The sequence below is a fragment of the Canis aureus genome, chromosome 36 (assembly GCF_053574225.1).
Source record: "Canis aureus isolate CA01 chromosome 36, VMU_Caureus_v.1.0, whole genome shotgun sequence".
Classification (NCBI taxonomy): domain Eukaryota; kingdom Metazoa; phylum Chordata; class Mammalia; order Carnivora; family Canidae; genus Canis; species Canis aureus.
This window is the reverse complement of record NC_135646.1, coordinates 1,257,952-1,274,773: the sequence shown is the minus strand read 5'-3', so window position 1 is coordinate 1,274,773 and position 16,822 is coordinate 1,257,952. Positions and strand designations below refer to the sequence as shown.

At 49.7% G+C, this 16,822-nt stretch overlaps 1 protein-coding gene across 2 annotated transcripts in view; it reads right to left on the bottom strand.

The window, feature by feature from the left end:
• Positions 1 to 16,822, bottom strand: part of WDFY1 (WD repeat and FYVE domain containing 1) — a 46,178-nt gene that overhangs the window by 10,801 nt on the left and 18,555 nt on the right. For both annotated transcript variants that reach the window (XM_077885134.1, XM_077885135.1), the window contains exons 3-8: positions 12,691 to 12,764; positions 7,727 to 7,781; positions 5,654 to 5,804; positions 3,954 to 4,066; positions 2,439 to 2,565; positions 1,437 to 1,542 (exon numbers count right to left, since the gene is read on the bottom strand). In XM_077885134.1, coding sequence (XP_077741260.1) covers positions 1,437 to 1,542; positions 2,439 to 2,565; positions 3,954 to 4,066; positions 5,654 to 5,804; positions 7,727 to 7,781; positions 12,691 to 12,764 — 626 coding nt within the window. The remainder of the gene's footprint in view (positions 1 to 1,436; positions 1,543 to 2,438; positions 2,566 to 3,953; positions 4,067 to 5,653; positions 5,805 to 7,726; positions 7,782 to 12,690; positions 12,765 to 16,822) is intronic.

Genomic DNA, 16,822 nt, shown 5'->3' with positions numbered 1-16,822 from the left:
AAACGAGACTCCCGAGGAATCGGAGGCGACGCAAAACAGACAGGTGCACAGTCTGGTAGGAATGCCGCACCCACACCGGGCGGCTGCTTCTACGGGGCACAGAGCCGGCCTCCCCCCCCCCCACCCCGCACAACTCCCATCACGTCGCCCAGCACAGTGCGCAGCGCCATGTGGTATCGTAAGCCCTTGACGATGCCTGCGTGCCTGCGTCCAGGCGCCGCAGCCACCCTGCAGGGGCTCAGTAAATGCCTGCGGTTAGACCGTAAGTCCTCGGTCTCCCAGACTCTGAACTCTCTTTTGAGTCAACAAGAAGTCTCTTCTGCTATTTACATCACAGGTTGGAAAAGACCGATAATACCCGTGCTGGCAGACATGAGAATGGAAATCCTGCCTGGAAGTCACCGGACAACATCTATAAAAAGCAGTCAGAATGTACATCTCCTTGTCCCAGAAGGTCTATTTTCAGAAATTTGTCTGAAATAAATAACTGAACATGCCCACAATGACGAGATCAAGAACGGTCACTGCAGCATTATTTAAAATAGAAAAAAAGACCGAGTTGCCCCCAGGTAAGGGAACAGACTGCAGTTGCTACAGAAGACAGCTGGAGGTGGGGAAGGGATGAAGGGGGTCAAAAGGCACGAACTTCCACTTACAAGGTAAGTCAGCCCTGGGGACGTGACACACAGTAGGGGGCTAAGGCAGGCTGCACCGTGTTTTTCAAAGTTGCTAAGAGAGTAAGTCTGAAAAGTTCTCGTCACAAGAAACGAAGTTCTGTAACGATGTGTGGTGCTGGGTGCTGGGTGCTGGGTGCTGACCAGGCTCACTGCAGCAATCACATCCCACAATATATACAAATGCCAGATCGCTCTGCTTACACCTGAAGCTCATATAATGATACGTGTTGGTTATTCCCCAATTTAAGAGGAGGCGGGGAGGTTGCGTAGACAATCAGATGGGTCTCAAGACCCAGAAGCAGCTTTGGAAGTTGTGTGGCTGAATGAGTCCAGTTTATGGGGGGAGGGAACAGACCCTGTGAGAAACGGTGACCCTCCTCTGAACAGGGTCTCATGAGTCTTCATGGCCCAAACAAATGAGAACTCAGGTCTCCTGAAAAGAACACCACAGCGATGTGCACTCCGCGGAAAACAAAGCGGAGAGCGGAGACAGCGTTTCCCAGGAGAACGTCAGGCTCCGGGCTGGTCCCCGGCACCGGTCACAGCAGGCCTCCAGGCATCGGGGACAGGGATGCTGTGGCCGCGTCCCCGGGTTTGGGTGTTTCTGTCAGCTGGGTCTGCAGGCGACACCTGTCACTGCAGAAACCCTGAGACGGGGAGGGGATGTGCTGTGCCGGGACCTGCAGGACCCCGTCAGACGACACCGGGGGGGCACGAGGGCAGGGGCCCCCTGCCAGCCATGCCTGCTCGTTCTCTTACCTCCTCTCTGCTAACGTCCATGTTCCACACGGCGATCCCTCCATCCGAGGAACAGGAGACCAGCTGCCTCGTGAGCTGAAGGTAACACAGGGCCTGCACCCTGTCGCTGCAAACGACACACAGCGGTCACTCGTCTCAATGTGGAAAACACGGATGCTGTGTGCACCCAGGCGCGGGTCCCTCCCCGTGCTGGAGCCAGCGGCTGGCATTTCATCACTGGCAACTGGGGACGTACTACGGCTTCTAGCGTGAATGTTAGCCAGGGTTCTGTGACTTACTCTACAGCACAGTCTACGGTGTCTACGAAAGAAACTCTACTATTCACATCAGTCCCTCAGAACTGCAGGCCCCACCCAGGATGGCGGCCACGGCTCTCAGGGCCGATCACTGAGCTCCACTCCTCCTCAGGTCCACAACATTCACCCACCGCCCTGCAGACTCGCGTGTAGACTCTTTCCTCGGCTACTTTACAGCCAGGTTCTGCTCAGCTGCACAGCAACAGCCTGACCAGCAGGGAGCAAAGCAGAGGCCCATGTGTCCTTGTCCTCTCAAAACGGGAAGGTAAAGGCCTGGGTATCACACCGTCACAGTTTAGGTGACCGCGTCAAACCCCCCCCCCCCCCCCGCCCATGTTTCAGAATAAAAGAGCAAGTCAGGCATTCAAGCAACCCTCCTCTCAGTCAAGGTCCTCACCTGCACCCCCAACCCAACCCCCCGTGTCCTAAGCAGGTATTTCAACAGGGTGGTTCCTCGGGAGAGACAGGTGGCAAGTGCTCTTTGGACTAAGAAGGAAGGCGACCGTGGCTCTCTCTCTCTGCTACGACAGCAGACACCCAGGACTAACAGGAAAGCAGCTGGAAGGGCCTGAGCGAGCCCCAGCAAACGGCTGTCTTGCCAGATGGGGTTTGAGAGAGCAGCAGTAGAGTGCGAACGCCGCCCCACCTCCCACAGGCTCAGATCCTGCCCCCAGCCCTGCAAACGGTCACAGCCACGGTCACGCACTGGTGGCCCTGCAGCAGGAGCGTGCGGCCTTTGCGGCCGCCGATGTCCCACATGATGATGCTGTTGTCAGAGGCTCCAGAGAAGAGCAGCCGCTGAATGGGGTCCCACCAGAGGCAAGCGATGCTACCTACGGGGAGAGAGGGACAGGTAAGTATAGCTCCACACCTGGACACACACCCCGGAAGTCTTGCCTTCTACAGATTTCTCACTCAGGGTTCTACGGATTACTGCTTGCCTAGGAAAAATGATTGATACACTTCATAAAAGTGACCCAGTCGCACAAGTTGTTTGTATTTTCATGGCTACAGAGAAGACAGATGACGTCATATTCCCAAGCAAACAACAGGGACTAGCTTCTCAGGGAAACTTAACGTTAAGGGAAAAATGAAGTGTTCTGCAAAACTGGCCTCAAGCAACAATTATGCATAAATTTAATCCTGGGCCCCATAGGCTTCAGCTAGAGGCCCGCCAGCAGATCAGCGTGGTCCTATAAATGCCACCAACCAGTTACCAGAAGCCAGTCTGTCCTTAGCAACACAGACTACGTGGGAGCCTGGGGATCATGAGACCAGTAGTCATAAACACAAGTGGTTTCCTTCGGGGCTGTGCTTTCCTGCCCAAGTTCATTCTGACTTCTATTCTTCTCCTGTCTTTCTTTTGCTGTACAAGGTCCATGATCTGACACACTCGGTTTCACCCAAATAGCTTAGCTAGAAAGCACTGAGTACTTGTTTCACTGGTTACACTTAAAACACTATTTTCATAAATAAGTTCATCATCAATTCTTTGAACAAATCCCTGAATCTTCAATGTAAACCAGACAGTGTCAAAGCTTCTAACTTGTTATCCCCCCTTACAGCCAATGGGGTTTTCAAACCCTTCCATGGAACCTGGCCAACTCACTGCACTGTAAAAATAATAAAATTCCACCCATTCTTTCCCTTCAGACTCACCAAGCAGAGGCAGAAGCAGCCCAGACATTTCTCCTAATTGATTGCTCTAGCAGGTCTTGTACAGTATCTCAGATACTGACAAATTACAAAAAAAAAAAAAAAAAAAATCTTGGCGCTGCCTGACTGGCTGAGTTGGTTAAGAGCCTGCCTTCAGCTCCAGTTGTGATCCCGGGATCCTGGGATCAAGTCCCACATTGGGCTCCCCGCTCAGTGGGGAGCCTGCTCCTCCCTCTGTCCCCTACTCATGCTTGCTTTCTTTCCCTCAAATAAATAAATAAAATCTTCAAAAAAAATTCTTCTAAAAATATCACCATTTCCAAAAAATTTTTCAAAGCTCTTCTGAAAATAAGTTAAAAAGGCAAGCAAAATAGGAAGTATTTATCCACACAAGCAATCTGGAAGGGATTTTGATGACACAAAACTCCAGGTCCCACACCCCACTTTCAGTTAGCTTTCAGGTTCTAGCTCTCAGCTCCACGTCTGGCTAATCACACTGAAACTGGCAGTCTTCAGAGCTGAGAACTAGGTCTGGATGCTCACATTAGGTCATCACATGCCCTACCTTCATGGCCTTTGAGGGTTGTAATGACTGAGCAGGTATTCTGTTCCAGCTTCAGCAGGGTGATCTGTCCAGAATAATCACCAACAAAAGCATACTGAGTATCAAAATCGTATCTGTGGAGAAGCAGTCAAGGATATATAACACAATCCACCGAAAACCTTGAAAACAGAAAAATGTGCATTTTAAAGAATTAAGCACAAATCTAAAACAGGACAGGAAGTACTCAACTGAAATTTGGGCAATATATAAACTTTCAAGAAAATAAGCTTTTCAAGCTGGAAATTTTCTTGGGAAAGTTAATTTTCATTCATTTGACAAGAATTCAAGTACCTATTACTACTCCAATCAATACCCTAGGAGTTAGCAGTAAAAAAGAGCTGACAGCAAAGACAGGCAGGGAAACAAGTAGTTATAATCAAATTATAGTAAACTCTAAAAAAAAGTAAACTACTCAATATTGAAATGGCGAGACAGAACTGGAACAAAATGGGTATTTATGAACTGTCTCTGGAAATAATGTAAAACTGATAGACATGAACACCCATCTTTCTTTTGGCATGGATAAAACTACTTTAAGTGAAAAGCATGGTTTATTTTAAATTGCCCTGGAGAGTTTAATCATCCCAAAGGCAGTTATTTGGGGTAGTGGTAAATTTAAATTTAAAAAATATACTATTAGTAACAGCTGATTACTTTCTCGGCCACTTAATGGCCATAGACATTTGCAGCCAATCCGCAGTTTAAACACATCAGGGTAAGCACTGCTTTAATTCCAAAACACAGGTCAAAAGGAGCATCACAGGCTGGGCCATGACTCTGTGCTTCTGTGCCATTTTTTATCGATCCATAGGAAGAGCCTAGCACATCACAGGAACACTTATTTAGCACATGATATATCTGAGTATTTCTCTCTTGCTTGGTTGTAAAGTGTATGGTACTGATTTAATGTTCACTGTAAACATCTCATGCTATGTATCCATATGTAGCAAACCTTTTTTATAGAGATTTTCGATGGGGAAAAAAAAAAGAATTTACTATGCTAGACATCTGACTCTAAAAAGAAACGACTGTGGGGTGTTTGTCTTGCTGACAGCCTTGCTCCTGCTGTCACTAAGATACACAGCTACCACGGGCAGCCCAAAGCAAGGGCAAATTCTACATGAGACAAATTCCATACAGTGGTGAAAAATTGTGAAAGCAGTAATCGTGAGGCACTTTCAGAATATTGAAAGGATTATGAACCCTCTCCACGTTCACACAATCTATAAAATTCCTTTAAGACCACTTATAAACTTCATGGTTAACAATCCTTATTATATTCTCTTTCAGGGTCTGCAAATAACCAAATAAAAGATTGATTCCTTTTTGTCCCTCTTTATTGAACAAAAAAGTCCTTTCTATCACCTTGAAATGCAAAGGGATGAGAGGGTAGGAGGTTTGCATTAACGAGGTTTAGGTTTCCAAGATTCTGTGTTATAAATGGACAGTACCTCTCAATAAGAACAGCAATTCATCTCATTATTATTTTTAATATGCCCATTTTATATCAAAGAAAAGCAGATACAAGTCTTGGATTCCATGTGAAATACACAGCAATCACTCAGCCTTTGGATTTCTGTGGACAATACGGTCACGCTCCAAGCTAATTACTGAGAGGAGGAGGTGCTGGGCAGGAGAAGGTCCAGCCCTTCAAAGGATACTGTAAACACGAAGCCCAGGAAGTGAAGAAGTGCCTCCCGAGCATGTTTCCACTGCGGGTGCACATCCAGCTGACACACTTGTCGTGGCCGGTGCTTATCACCCACTCTGCCGCCAGGCTGAAGATAATCGCAGACACCCGGTTCTGATGAGCTGCAGGAACAGAAAAGGAAGTCTGTGCCCTTCACAAAGAAACGGGGCCTTCCGACTCAGAACCGAGGCGCACCTCCTCAGGCTGCTCGGCCTGGAGGCTCATGGTCTGAACAATCCTCCCATGGAGACGCCTGTGCTCTGTGAGCAGCTTTCCCATTACCTGCACCACCCAGCTCACGACTGCAGGCTTCCCTGGGTCCCCCCAGCCCCCACCCCAGTCTCCCTGCTTGGTAGACAATCAGAAGCACAGACCACTCAACACTGATGCTCAAGAGGGATTCTAATAACCAATCAAAGGCCAGACCTTCTTTCCCTTTTTGCTGTCCTCAAGAGAAAATGTCTACTTTGCTCTTATTATCAAGTTCCATATGGAAGGTGGTAGTCTTTTCTTAAAGGAGCAACATTATTTTATTGTCTACCGCTTTAGTATTTTGACCTTCTAGAAAACACTAGCATTGTAGCGGCACCTGGGTGGCTCATCGGCTAAATCACCGACTCTTGGTCTCGGCTCAGGTCATGATCTCAGACACGGAGCCCATGCTGGGCTCCAGGCTCACTCAGTGGGGAAGTGGGAAGCCTGCTTCTCTCCCTCTGACCCTTTCCCCCCTCCTTGCATATCATTCCCTCTAAAATCAATCAATCTTAAATGATACTGGCATTGTAAATAATTTTCTTAAGTTAAAAAAACAGTGTAAACTTTTTGTTTCTGAAATAATTTGTGTGTAACATATTATTTATAAAGAAAAAGTATTTATAAAGTTCTGTATTCCAAAATAATAGCTGCGAATGAGGAAGGTATTCTATTACCTAACTCCTAAGATGTCTGCATTTCCAGGTTGATTGGGAGCCACACTAGGCCAGTGACCGTCTAGTCTCCTTCATCTACTATAGGACCTGGCAAACAGTAGGTATCTAATAAGTGCCCAGTCTGATGAACAGAGTCAGAGGCTAGAGAGAAACTTCTGACCTTGCTCTAACTGTATAGGTTGAGGGACACTTTCTTATAAATAAGAAAATAGTAGCATACTCTGTGGATATATGGGCAAAATCATGAACATTCATCAAAGGTAACAAACGATTGACATTAAGGAAAGCTTAAATAATTTATAAACTGAACTGTTTTGACTATCAAACTGGCAAAAAAAACATTTTTTTTTTTTTAAGATTTTATTTATTTATTCATGAGAGACACAGAGAGAGAGAGAGAGAGAGAGGCTGAGACACAGGCAGAGGGAGAAGCAGGCTCCATGCAGGGAGCCTGATGTGGGACTTGATCCCGGGTCCCCAGGATCACACACTGGGCTGCAGGCGGCGCTAAACCTCTTCACCACCGGGACTGCCCCCAAAAAAACATTTGTAAGAGCAATGTCGTACAGACTAGATGAGAACACTCTCAACCACCACTCATGGGATTTTAAAACTTTACACTAATGTTGGGAAGAAGTTTACAAAATAAATCTAGAGCAGTAAAAAACTTTTTAATTTTTGACCCAGTTATTCCATTTTTAGGAATCTGTCTTAAATAGAAGTAACCACGGTTACAGGATTAGAGTCAGAGCAGTAGTCAAGGACACACACACGTGTGTATATATGAAATATACCCTCACAGATACATATATGTTATCATATATGTTAGTGTGTATTATCAAAAAATGGAAGCAGTACGTTTGCTCAAAAACAGAATGGTTAAATTAAATCAGATAACACGCTCAATAGAACAGTATACAAAAATTTAAACACTGATAAGCAGGAAAAGGATGGTAAATAACTCTAACGAGTTAATAGCATCCTACTCAACTGGAGGAAACTCATCTAAAAAGTTAATGTGAAAACCTGATTTTGATCATAAGGGACCATGCTGTAGTTGTGTGTGTATCCATCGCATGCACGTGTATGCAAGTATGTCTGTGTGTTATAATTACCTGGGTAGGTCTTGATAAAGTTCATTTTATTAAAATCTTCAGAAACGTGAAATTCCTAAAAGTAAACACATGCAATAAGAAAAAGTTAGGGTTTAAAAAACAGGAACTTAATTTTCAAAACCGTAAAATCCACAACTAGCTATGGAAGTCATGAATTTTTAAAACACACACACACACACACACACGCACTTGCTCACTTTGTGTTGGTATTACAAAGTACAAAAAATGTATCAGTATGTATTTGTGTGTGTGTGTATAAAAATATATGCAGCATCCTCACACACTGAGGATATATATACACGTGCACATATCCCCAGTATAAATGTATTCGTATATATATCACTGTATAAACACTACTCTGTATTGGGTGGAAAATCAGTAGATCAACTGCTAATGAACGATAAACTGGATTTACATTGGCTCTTTGCACTAAAGAACGTTTATGTGACTGTCCTTTAGATGCTGTCCTGTAATCACAGAGTCCACCCTTGCATCGGGAGCCACAAGGAGGGTCCCTAGAGAAATGGGCAACCACTGCCACCCCTGGAGAGACTCTTTGTGCTTCATGGCTTCTGGTTATGTGTGTCTGCACGTGACCATCATACTCCTATAAAATTTTCAGAAGGAGAAAAACAAGAACATGTGCAATTACGACGACGACGATGGTATCTGCAGCAGCCCCAGGCTGATGGGCAGAGCACCTGTCCTTTCCATGGCTTCTTGATTCCCGGCCCTTAAACACACTCAAAGCTTCTTATCATTTAATTTCAGAAACAAGCAAAAAAACAAAACTCTTTTCGCAGCGACTTCCTTCGGCCCCTTCTCTAACCATCAGCCCACCTGGCGCCCCACCGCAGGCTCGGAAAGGGCCTTCCTCGCTTACTACCAGCGCTCCCTGCCGTCCTCAAGGCCATTTTCCAGGCCTGACGTCATCTTCTGCTGCACCTGACACTGTTACTCACCCTCACGTGAAGCTCCATGGAATAAGTGGGTCAAAAACAAAACAAAACTGAGTTTCAAACGGATGGCATGGGGATGCCTGAGTGGCCCAGTGGTCGAGTGTCTGCCTTCGGCTCAGGGTGTGACCCTGGGGTCCTGGGATCGAGTCCCGCTTTGGGCTCCCCACAGGGAGCCTGCTTCTCCCTCTGCCTGTGTCTCTGCCTCTCTCTCTCTGTGTGTCTCAGAAATAAATAAAATCTTAAAAATAAATCAAAAATAAATAAAAATAAAACTCTGGAAGCCATCTTAACCCTGCTCTCTATAAAACACCCACAACAACTAGACATCAAGTCTGTTGCCCAGAGGGCTCTCAACACCCCAGTGTTGCAGTGGCACAGACCCGGCACTGGGATGCCTCCATTTCAGCCCTGTCCCCCCAAACACCTCATATTAGCACACTAAGCTCACAAAACAGAACCCCGGCGATTCTCTCCTCCCCCACTTACTGCTCCTCAATGGCTCCCCTGATGCACCTGACCCCGAGGTTCACACGACCACCAGCTGACCCACGAGCTGGGCCCTGGCAAAGGCAGCCAGAGGCTCCTCGCCCGGAGGCTGTTCCAAGCACATGGCCCTGACAGTGAGTGGTGCTGGGGTCACCTGGAAGCTGTAGGTGGCTGAGCCCACTTAAGGCTCCTGGTGGATGGGGGCAGAGGTCTACTCCTCTTGCCGCCACTCAAGACCAGCCTTGCATGGAAGCTCCCTTGCTTATTAACCCTGCCACCCAGCCCTCTGGAACGGTCTCTTTCCGCAGTGTCTCCCTGCCCTCCGAGCATGGAGGCTGGTTTCAGATCCCACCTGCGGAGTCCCCAAGGTTGCGAGCCAACATTCACCTGGAAGACTTGCTAAACTACTGACTCCCAGACCCCCTCACCTAGGGATTCAGGAGCTGAGAACCTGGGGTGGAATCAGAGAGCACGTATTGCATTCAGTTCCCTGAATGACATGCAGGACAGCGTGTGTCTGAGAAACTTGCTTACAGAATACAGTCGGAGCTTCTTACTACACACAGAAGGATCACAGTCCCCGCCTCTTCCCCGGTGGACGTCCCCACTAACCCCACGTCTGAATGTTGTTATTTAGGACCCAGACCTGGGCCTCTCGTCTCTCACTCTCTCCCCCAGATGAACACAGCCATCCGTATGGCCTAACAAACGCCCAACGTGCTAACGTCCCCCTGCCCAGGGGCCCAGCTCTGGGCCTGCATAGCCAATGCTGACCCCCACGGCCACCAGCTCCCCCGGTCTCTCAACTGTACAGCTGGCTGACTGCTTCCCTACTGTCCCCTTTCCTCCCAAAGGCTCCTTCCCCCCACATCCCCAAGTCTTTCTCTTCTCGGTAAAGGACAGCACTGTGCACCCAGTTACTCAAGCCAGAGACCTGGCTGTCACCTGACGTCCTCTTCTTCCTCCCCTCCTCACGCCCACCCTCTCCCAGATGCACCTCAACCCCATTCACTTTTGTCCACTCTCCCCTTTCATCCAGGCCGCCACAACAGCTGGGCCACCAGCTTCTACTCCTGCCCCACCCCATGACCTCTTCTCCAGCGAGCAAGGCCACAGGGATCTTGTAAAGGCCTAAATTGTATCATGTCACACGCCTGCTGAGAGCCCTGTAAGAGCTTCCCCCGGTGCCCACGACTGACTCTAACACATTACCCACACCTGCCAGGCCCGGCGTGACCTGGCCTCAGCCCCCTCCTCCCATCGGCCCTCAGCCCCACCCGGGCACTCAGCACCATCCAGCCTCTGTCACGGCCTCAAACACAGAGATCTCCCCACCTCAAATCTTCAAGTGGACATTCACTTCTGGAAAACCTACTCTGGCTCTGTTTGGCTCCTCCCGGCCCTCCAGGTCTCAGCTGAAATGTCCCATCCTGGGAGCAGCCTCCCTGATAATCCTGTGGGGTGGGGCCGCAAACTGCCCCGGATGCTCTCACTCACCGCCCTCTTCATGTCTCTGCAGCACTTACTACAGCTTGCAATGGGACGCTTCTTTATTTATGTATCATCTGAACTTCCCACAGACCACAAGCATCCTCCCCCAACCGGCCCAGCAGGATCGCCTCTACTTTCTCCTCAGCGAGCACTCTGCTCAACACCCAGCGCTGAAGAAAGGCGTTCTGGGACCCGCTCCAGCCGCCTCCCCGGCTGCGGGTGTGCAACGCTGCAAGGTGCCTCACTGCCGTCCTCCTCTGCAGTCTGGAGGTCCTCCTCCACCCATCCCGCCCCGGGTAGCTCCTCGCCACCCTCTAGGACTGGGCACATTGGTGAGCCTGCTCAACCCTCTCCAGCGCTCTGCCTAGAGGAGGGTGTGCACACCCGCCAACAATTCCTGCACTCCGTGTGGCCGTATTCACGACATCACTACTGGACCCCTGCTAGCTAAGTCTTACTCTTACTGTTTCTATTCTGTAAAGCAGGGCTACTCAGTTGGTCTGCAGATGGCTGGTCCTGATGAGAAAAGTGGAGAAATTAGCAGTGAGTGTTCAGAAACCTCGAGAGCAATTTCATATTGTTATGAATCCATGGACTTTCTCATTCAACAATGTAATATCAAAAGTATCAATCCAGCAAGCTAAACCCAAAGCAAATAGAAGAAAGAAAATAATAAAATTAGAGGTGAAATAAATACACACAGACCAGGAAAAAAAAAAAAAAAAGAAAAAGACCAATGAAACCAAAACTGGTTCTCAGAAAAAATGGATGAAATTAAGGTACATTTAGCTGGAGCAATGAAGACCAGCAAGAGGACTCAGATCACTAACTTCAGGAACGACGGTGGCACCTGACGACCAGCCTCACAGGAGCACAAAGGGTCGTGAGGGGCTACCCTGTCCATTTAACAGAAAACCACTCCATCACAGAAAGCAACGAGCTGCTAATTCAAGCTACCACAGGGATGAACCTTGGAAATGTCCTGCTCAGTGAAAAACGCCAGACATAAAAGGCAACACATATTATGTGACTCTGTTCACATAAAATGTCTAAAATAGGCAAATCTCTGGACTCCGAAAGCAGGTTCATAATTGCCAGGGGTGGGTAGCCCGGGTGGCTCAGCAGTTTAGCGCCGCCTTCAACCCAGGGTGTGACCCCGGGGTCCCGGGATCGAGTCCCACGTCGGGCTCCCTGTGTGGAGCCTGCTTCTCCCTCTGCCTGTGTCTCTGCCTCTCTCTCTCTCTCTGTGTCTCTCATGAATAAATACATAAAATCTTAAAATAAAATAAAATAAATAATTGCCAGGAGTTGAGAGAAGAGGGAGTGAAGGCTGACTGCTAATGGGTATGAGCTTATGGGGGTGGTGGTGATAATGTTCTGGAATTAGATAATGTTAATGGCTGTATAATCTTGTGAATATATTACAAAACCAGTGAATCGCATGACCTTAAAATGGTGAATCTTGTATGAATCACATCTCCATTAAGAAAATATACATCGTAAACACACACACACCCACACAATTAGACTCACAAAAATTCCTACCAATCTGTAACAAATTGAGATTTTTAAATATCTGGTCCTTCACCAGAGGTAGTTTGAGGAGCGCTGCCTCCAAGAGTTCCAGGAGCTGCTGGTTGGATGATGCTCCCTGGCCTTGCTCCCCTCCCCGTCGGCGCTCACTCACACTTACCCACACACAGGTAGCACGTGGGCCTCCCGCCGTGCCCTCGGGCCCCAGCCCCCTCGTGGGCCGAGGATGGGGCTGCTACACACCACACAGTCTCTGCGTGAAGGCTGTGCTTCGTGGGCTAGCCCGAGCATCAAACCATCAAGCCTGAAAGCATTCTCAGCTCCACGGCTGGGTTTAAAGTAAACAAATTAAAATTAATCCACATGGAGGCCTAACAGCCGTACTGAATGAACCATGGTTTATGCCAACGACCAGGGGTTCGCCGTTCTTAAACTGTCCAACAGGCGTGAGCACCAGGTGGTCAATACAACGGAAACACGGCGAGAGGCACCTACCATTACGGCGCCGTTATCCTGGCCCACGAACACCCGTCTGCTATCATGATGGTAGGCCATAGCAGAGCAGGGAGCTGCCGGAAAGACAAAGACCACGTTAGAAGCCAAGCCGAGCGTTCTGAGTCATCGTTCAAAGTACATTATTAAAGAGTTATCCAATTTAGGTTTAAGAAAGAGATCAAGAAGGTTTTATAGAAAATGATGATGTACATGGAAAATGCCATTGAAGTTCGTTCTGTTATTTTAGCTCAAAATTCCAATTCAAAAAAATCTTCTACATTATTTTTAGGACTTTGAAGCGAGCCAGCAAGAAGTTTCCTCTGCTTGCAACTCCTGCCCGTAGACTGCAGAGCCGGGGGCCAGTGCTGGGAGTGAGGGATCTGTTGCCCAGGCCCAGCAGACTATCCTGCCCCCCAGCCCTTCCCCCGTAGCAGGTAGCAGAGTATCTGGAGTCTGTGGAAAGGGGTTCCCTGCACCAGAATCCCCACTCCCTGCTCGCGTGACCAAGCCAGGAAAGCTACTTTGGGACTATGTTTTCTCTCCCAAGGGTCAAGAGAGGTTCTGTTTCACATGACGCATACAATCTCAGTTTGTGGTAAGTGCAGCTGTGAGACGTATCCATGCTTCTTTATCCACAGCAGGGTTACGTGCCCGGGATAGCACCCGCTGTGCTCACGTCCATACCCCCTTCCAGGTTCCACATGTCCGTCTTCCAGAAATCGTGGGCCAGAGAATGAGTTTCAGAAAGGAGAAACTCTAAATCATTTCCTTCTGCTAAAAATCAGGATTAAAGTGCTTTGGAACATGGAACATGTGGAAGAAGAAATGCTTGGGTTCGATTCAGCCCTAAAGAAGGTTAACTGACCATGGGAGAACCACAGTGAGGCAATACACAGCACGAAGCACACAAACCTCAGTTTACTCTGACTTCTTCTAAAAAAAGTAAAAGAAAAAAATGTTAGGACTTTGCTGTTTGAGAATAAAGTTTTCTCTCTCCAAGGGGCTGGTATTTTCCGCCGAGGGACAAAAGTAAACTCTAACACTGGGCTGCACCTGAAGGCCAAGACACCGCTGGCTGCGTGATGAGATCATGGAAAGAGGAAAGAGGCTCTTTTCTGGTGCGTTCCAAGAACCGCCCAGCCGGCAGGTAGGAGCTGCAGCTGTCTGCACGCCACACAATCACATGCGACTGAGGCCTGTACCCCTCGTCTCGCACACCGAACAAGGAGCCTAGAAACAGTGATGGGGGCGCCTGGTGGCTCAGTCAGGTAAGCATTCGACTCTTAATTTCAGCTCAGGTCATGATCTCAGGGTCAGGAGATCGAGCCCCATGTCGGGCTCCAAGCTGGGTGTGTGGAGCCTGGTTAAGATTCTCTCTTTCTCTGTCTTTCTCAGAAAGAAGATTTAGTTTAAGAATTCTAACTGCAGAAGTACATGTATCTTCTTCATCTAAAGCACCCTTCAATGACTACCATCAAATTACCTTTGGCAAATCAAACATGCACGGATGGTTTCTGGTTCATGGTTGCTATTTTTTTTTTTTTTTTTTTTTTTTTACTTTTAGGTTGGTACAAAATCTTAATGCTTTAGTTTTAAGCTTCTTTTCAATTCTTTTTATGCCCAACCTTGTCACTATACATAAATATGTAAAATCCTCTTGTGCAAAATTTACGTCTTGACGTACTTTTACGACGCTAGAGAATTCTTACATTAAAAAAAAAGCCTCTCTAATCTATTTGGTCTGTATCTAAAGATGTCCTGGCTTTTTTCCTAGGAAGGAAGCTTCGAGTGAGATAAGTGGTATTAATTAAAAAAAAAAAAAAAGTTTGGATATTCACATAGTTTTATAAACATGCAAAACACAAATCATCTTGCAAACCAGTGGCCTTTTAAAAAGGCATCATCACCATCCAAGATCATACGGTTAAAACTTTAGTTTTGGATACAGAGGTACTTTTGTTTTTCTGGAATACAGCCAGGCTCCTTCATTTACGTATAGCTCGTGGTTGCTTTCACGCTCTGACAGCGGCAGAGCCGAGTGGTTGCCACCAGGACCGTTTGGCCCACGACGTCTAGATCTTCACAGGCTGGCCCTTGGCAGGAAAAGTCAGTACCCACCCCGGGGCGGTGGTGGGCAGCACAGTTCTGGAGTCCGACGGGTGCGGATCGGAATTTCACCCCATGCCGGTGACTTAACTCCCCTGCCATCAGTTTCCTCATTTACAAGTCGTGAAAAAAATCATCTGCCTTGCACAGCTGTGTGATTTCATAAAATGGTATCCCCAAAAACACAGGCACAAGTTACCATTTTTCCTCAGCTGAAGCAGATTCTGAAAGCAATTTTTGTTACGTGAGGCAAAGTCATGAAACAACGGGATCGCGTAGAGATCCCTAAGGCTTGGCTTGGTGATCACTGCGTCAGGTCACAAGAAAAGGTCCAAACCGGTGGACGGCGACTAAAATATCCTCAACTGGAAAATCTGCAGATAGTTCTTAGAACCAGCGGGGCACCTGTCATCTTCTGAATCCAGCCTTCGGCCCCAAGTCATGGAAAGCAGTCACCGCCCCGAGGTCGCCGGTTCGGGCGCAGGCCGCGCTCCCCAGTGGTGCAGGCCCGGCCGGGCTGGGAGCAGCGTCTGGAAGCAACAAGCTGAGTAGGTCTGGGAGCTAACAGGTGGGTGGCGGCCACCTGCGGCGCCGCCGTGCCGTTCTTTCCAGTCGTTTCTGGTCCCGCACACGCAGCCTTCTGGGAGCTGCTCCCGGGAGGGACCTTTACGCGGAGCTGGGAAGGGACGCGCCAGAGCCAGAGCCAGGTGTGCGAGGCCTGGAAGCGAAGGGAGGGGGCGCACCTGCGCTGCTGGGGTTGGGGGCGCAGCTGACAAGGCCCTACCAAGTACCTGGGATAGAGACACACTGAGGAGGCGGCGGTGGAGTAAATGGGGGCCAAAATCCAGCTCGGCCTGTGCTGCAGGGAGCACGCTCGGCGCCGAGGACTGGAGCCCGGGAGGCCACGGCCGAAGCGGGGGGCGGGCGGCCTTCGCGCTGTCCCCGGCCCCGCAGTCTGACCCCCGGGCTCGGGGCAGCCGCCAGGCGGCCTCCTCGGCCACTGCCGCCCGCAGGGGTGGCCCCGCGCCCGCATCCCACTGAGCCTTCACCCCCACGGCTCGGTCACCACGACCGAGGGAGCAGGTGCCCCGACTCCCATCGCCTTCCAGCTCGTCCGGAACACGGTGGCAGGGTCCCGGCCGCGGGCACACGGAGAAGCGCCGGCCCGGGAAGGGGGCGCTCAGGGGCCACCCCCGCCCGCGGGGTCTGCTGGAGAACTGGCTGCTCTGTGTTTGGGACTCGGTGCGCTGCTGCGGAGTGAGCCCGGCCAAGCCCCGGGCCCGGCCAAGCCCTGACCGCCGTCCCCAGCGGCCGCAGCGCCTGACAGTGCCCTCCGGGAGCAGCAGAGCAGCAGCGGCCCGGAGCCCTTGTCCTCTTCCCGGGGCCTCTGAGCACGGACACCCTTAACTGAGGACAAGTTTTCAGTGAGGACCGCACGGGGAGGGAATAAGCAGCTGGGAGGGCGGGACGCGCCCCAGGGTGGGCCTGACGGCTTCCCCTCTGCCCCTCGGGGAGCGGTGGCGGGAAGGATGGCCGGCGGCCCGGCGCCTGGACCTGAGGCGGGACTTAATGTCACTGCATCTCAGGACTCTTGCAAATTCTCAGCAAAAGCTTTACCTTCCAGGTTTATTTCTGTGAACATATGCAACCACTGAGAACATTCTCCGTGGGCAACGGGCCACACCGTGGACCCAATCGCGCAGCCGTACCCAGGGGGTTATGAAAAGGCTGGGCAGAGGGCTGGTGAGGGGGGCACGGGCGCCCGGGCTGCTCCGGTGTCAGGACAGCCGCAGCCAAGCGCAGTCACCGGCGCGGCTGGCGAAATCAGAACACGGGGAACCCGGCCGGCGCGCCCCTCCCCCACCTCCGCTTTTTTTTTGTTTTGTTTTGCTCAATCGAGCCAGTTGCAGTCAGGCCGGCAGACGGCAGGGCAGACCGATGGCAGATGGCACAGGCCGACCCGACTTCCTCTGCACAAGCAAAGGGAGCTTTCCTGCCGTTGAGCACAGCCGGCCGAGTGTTGGGC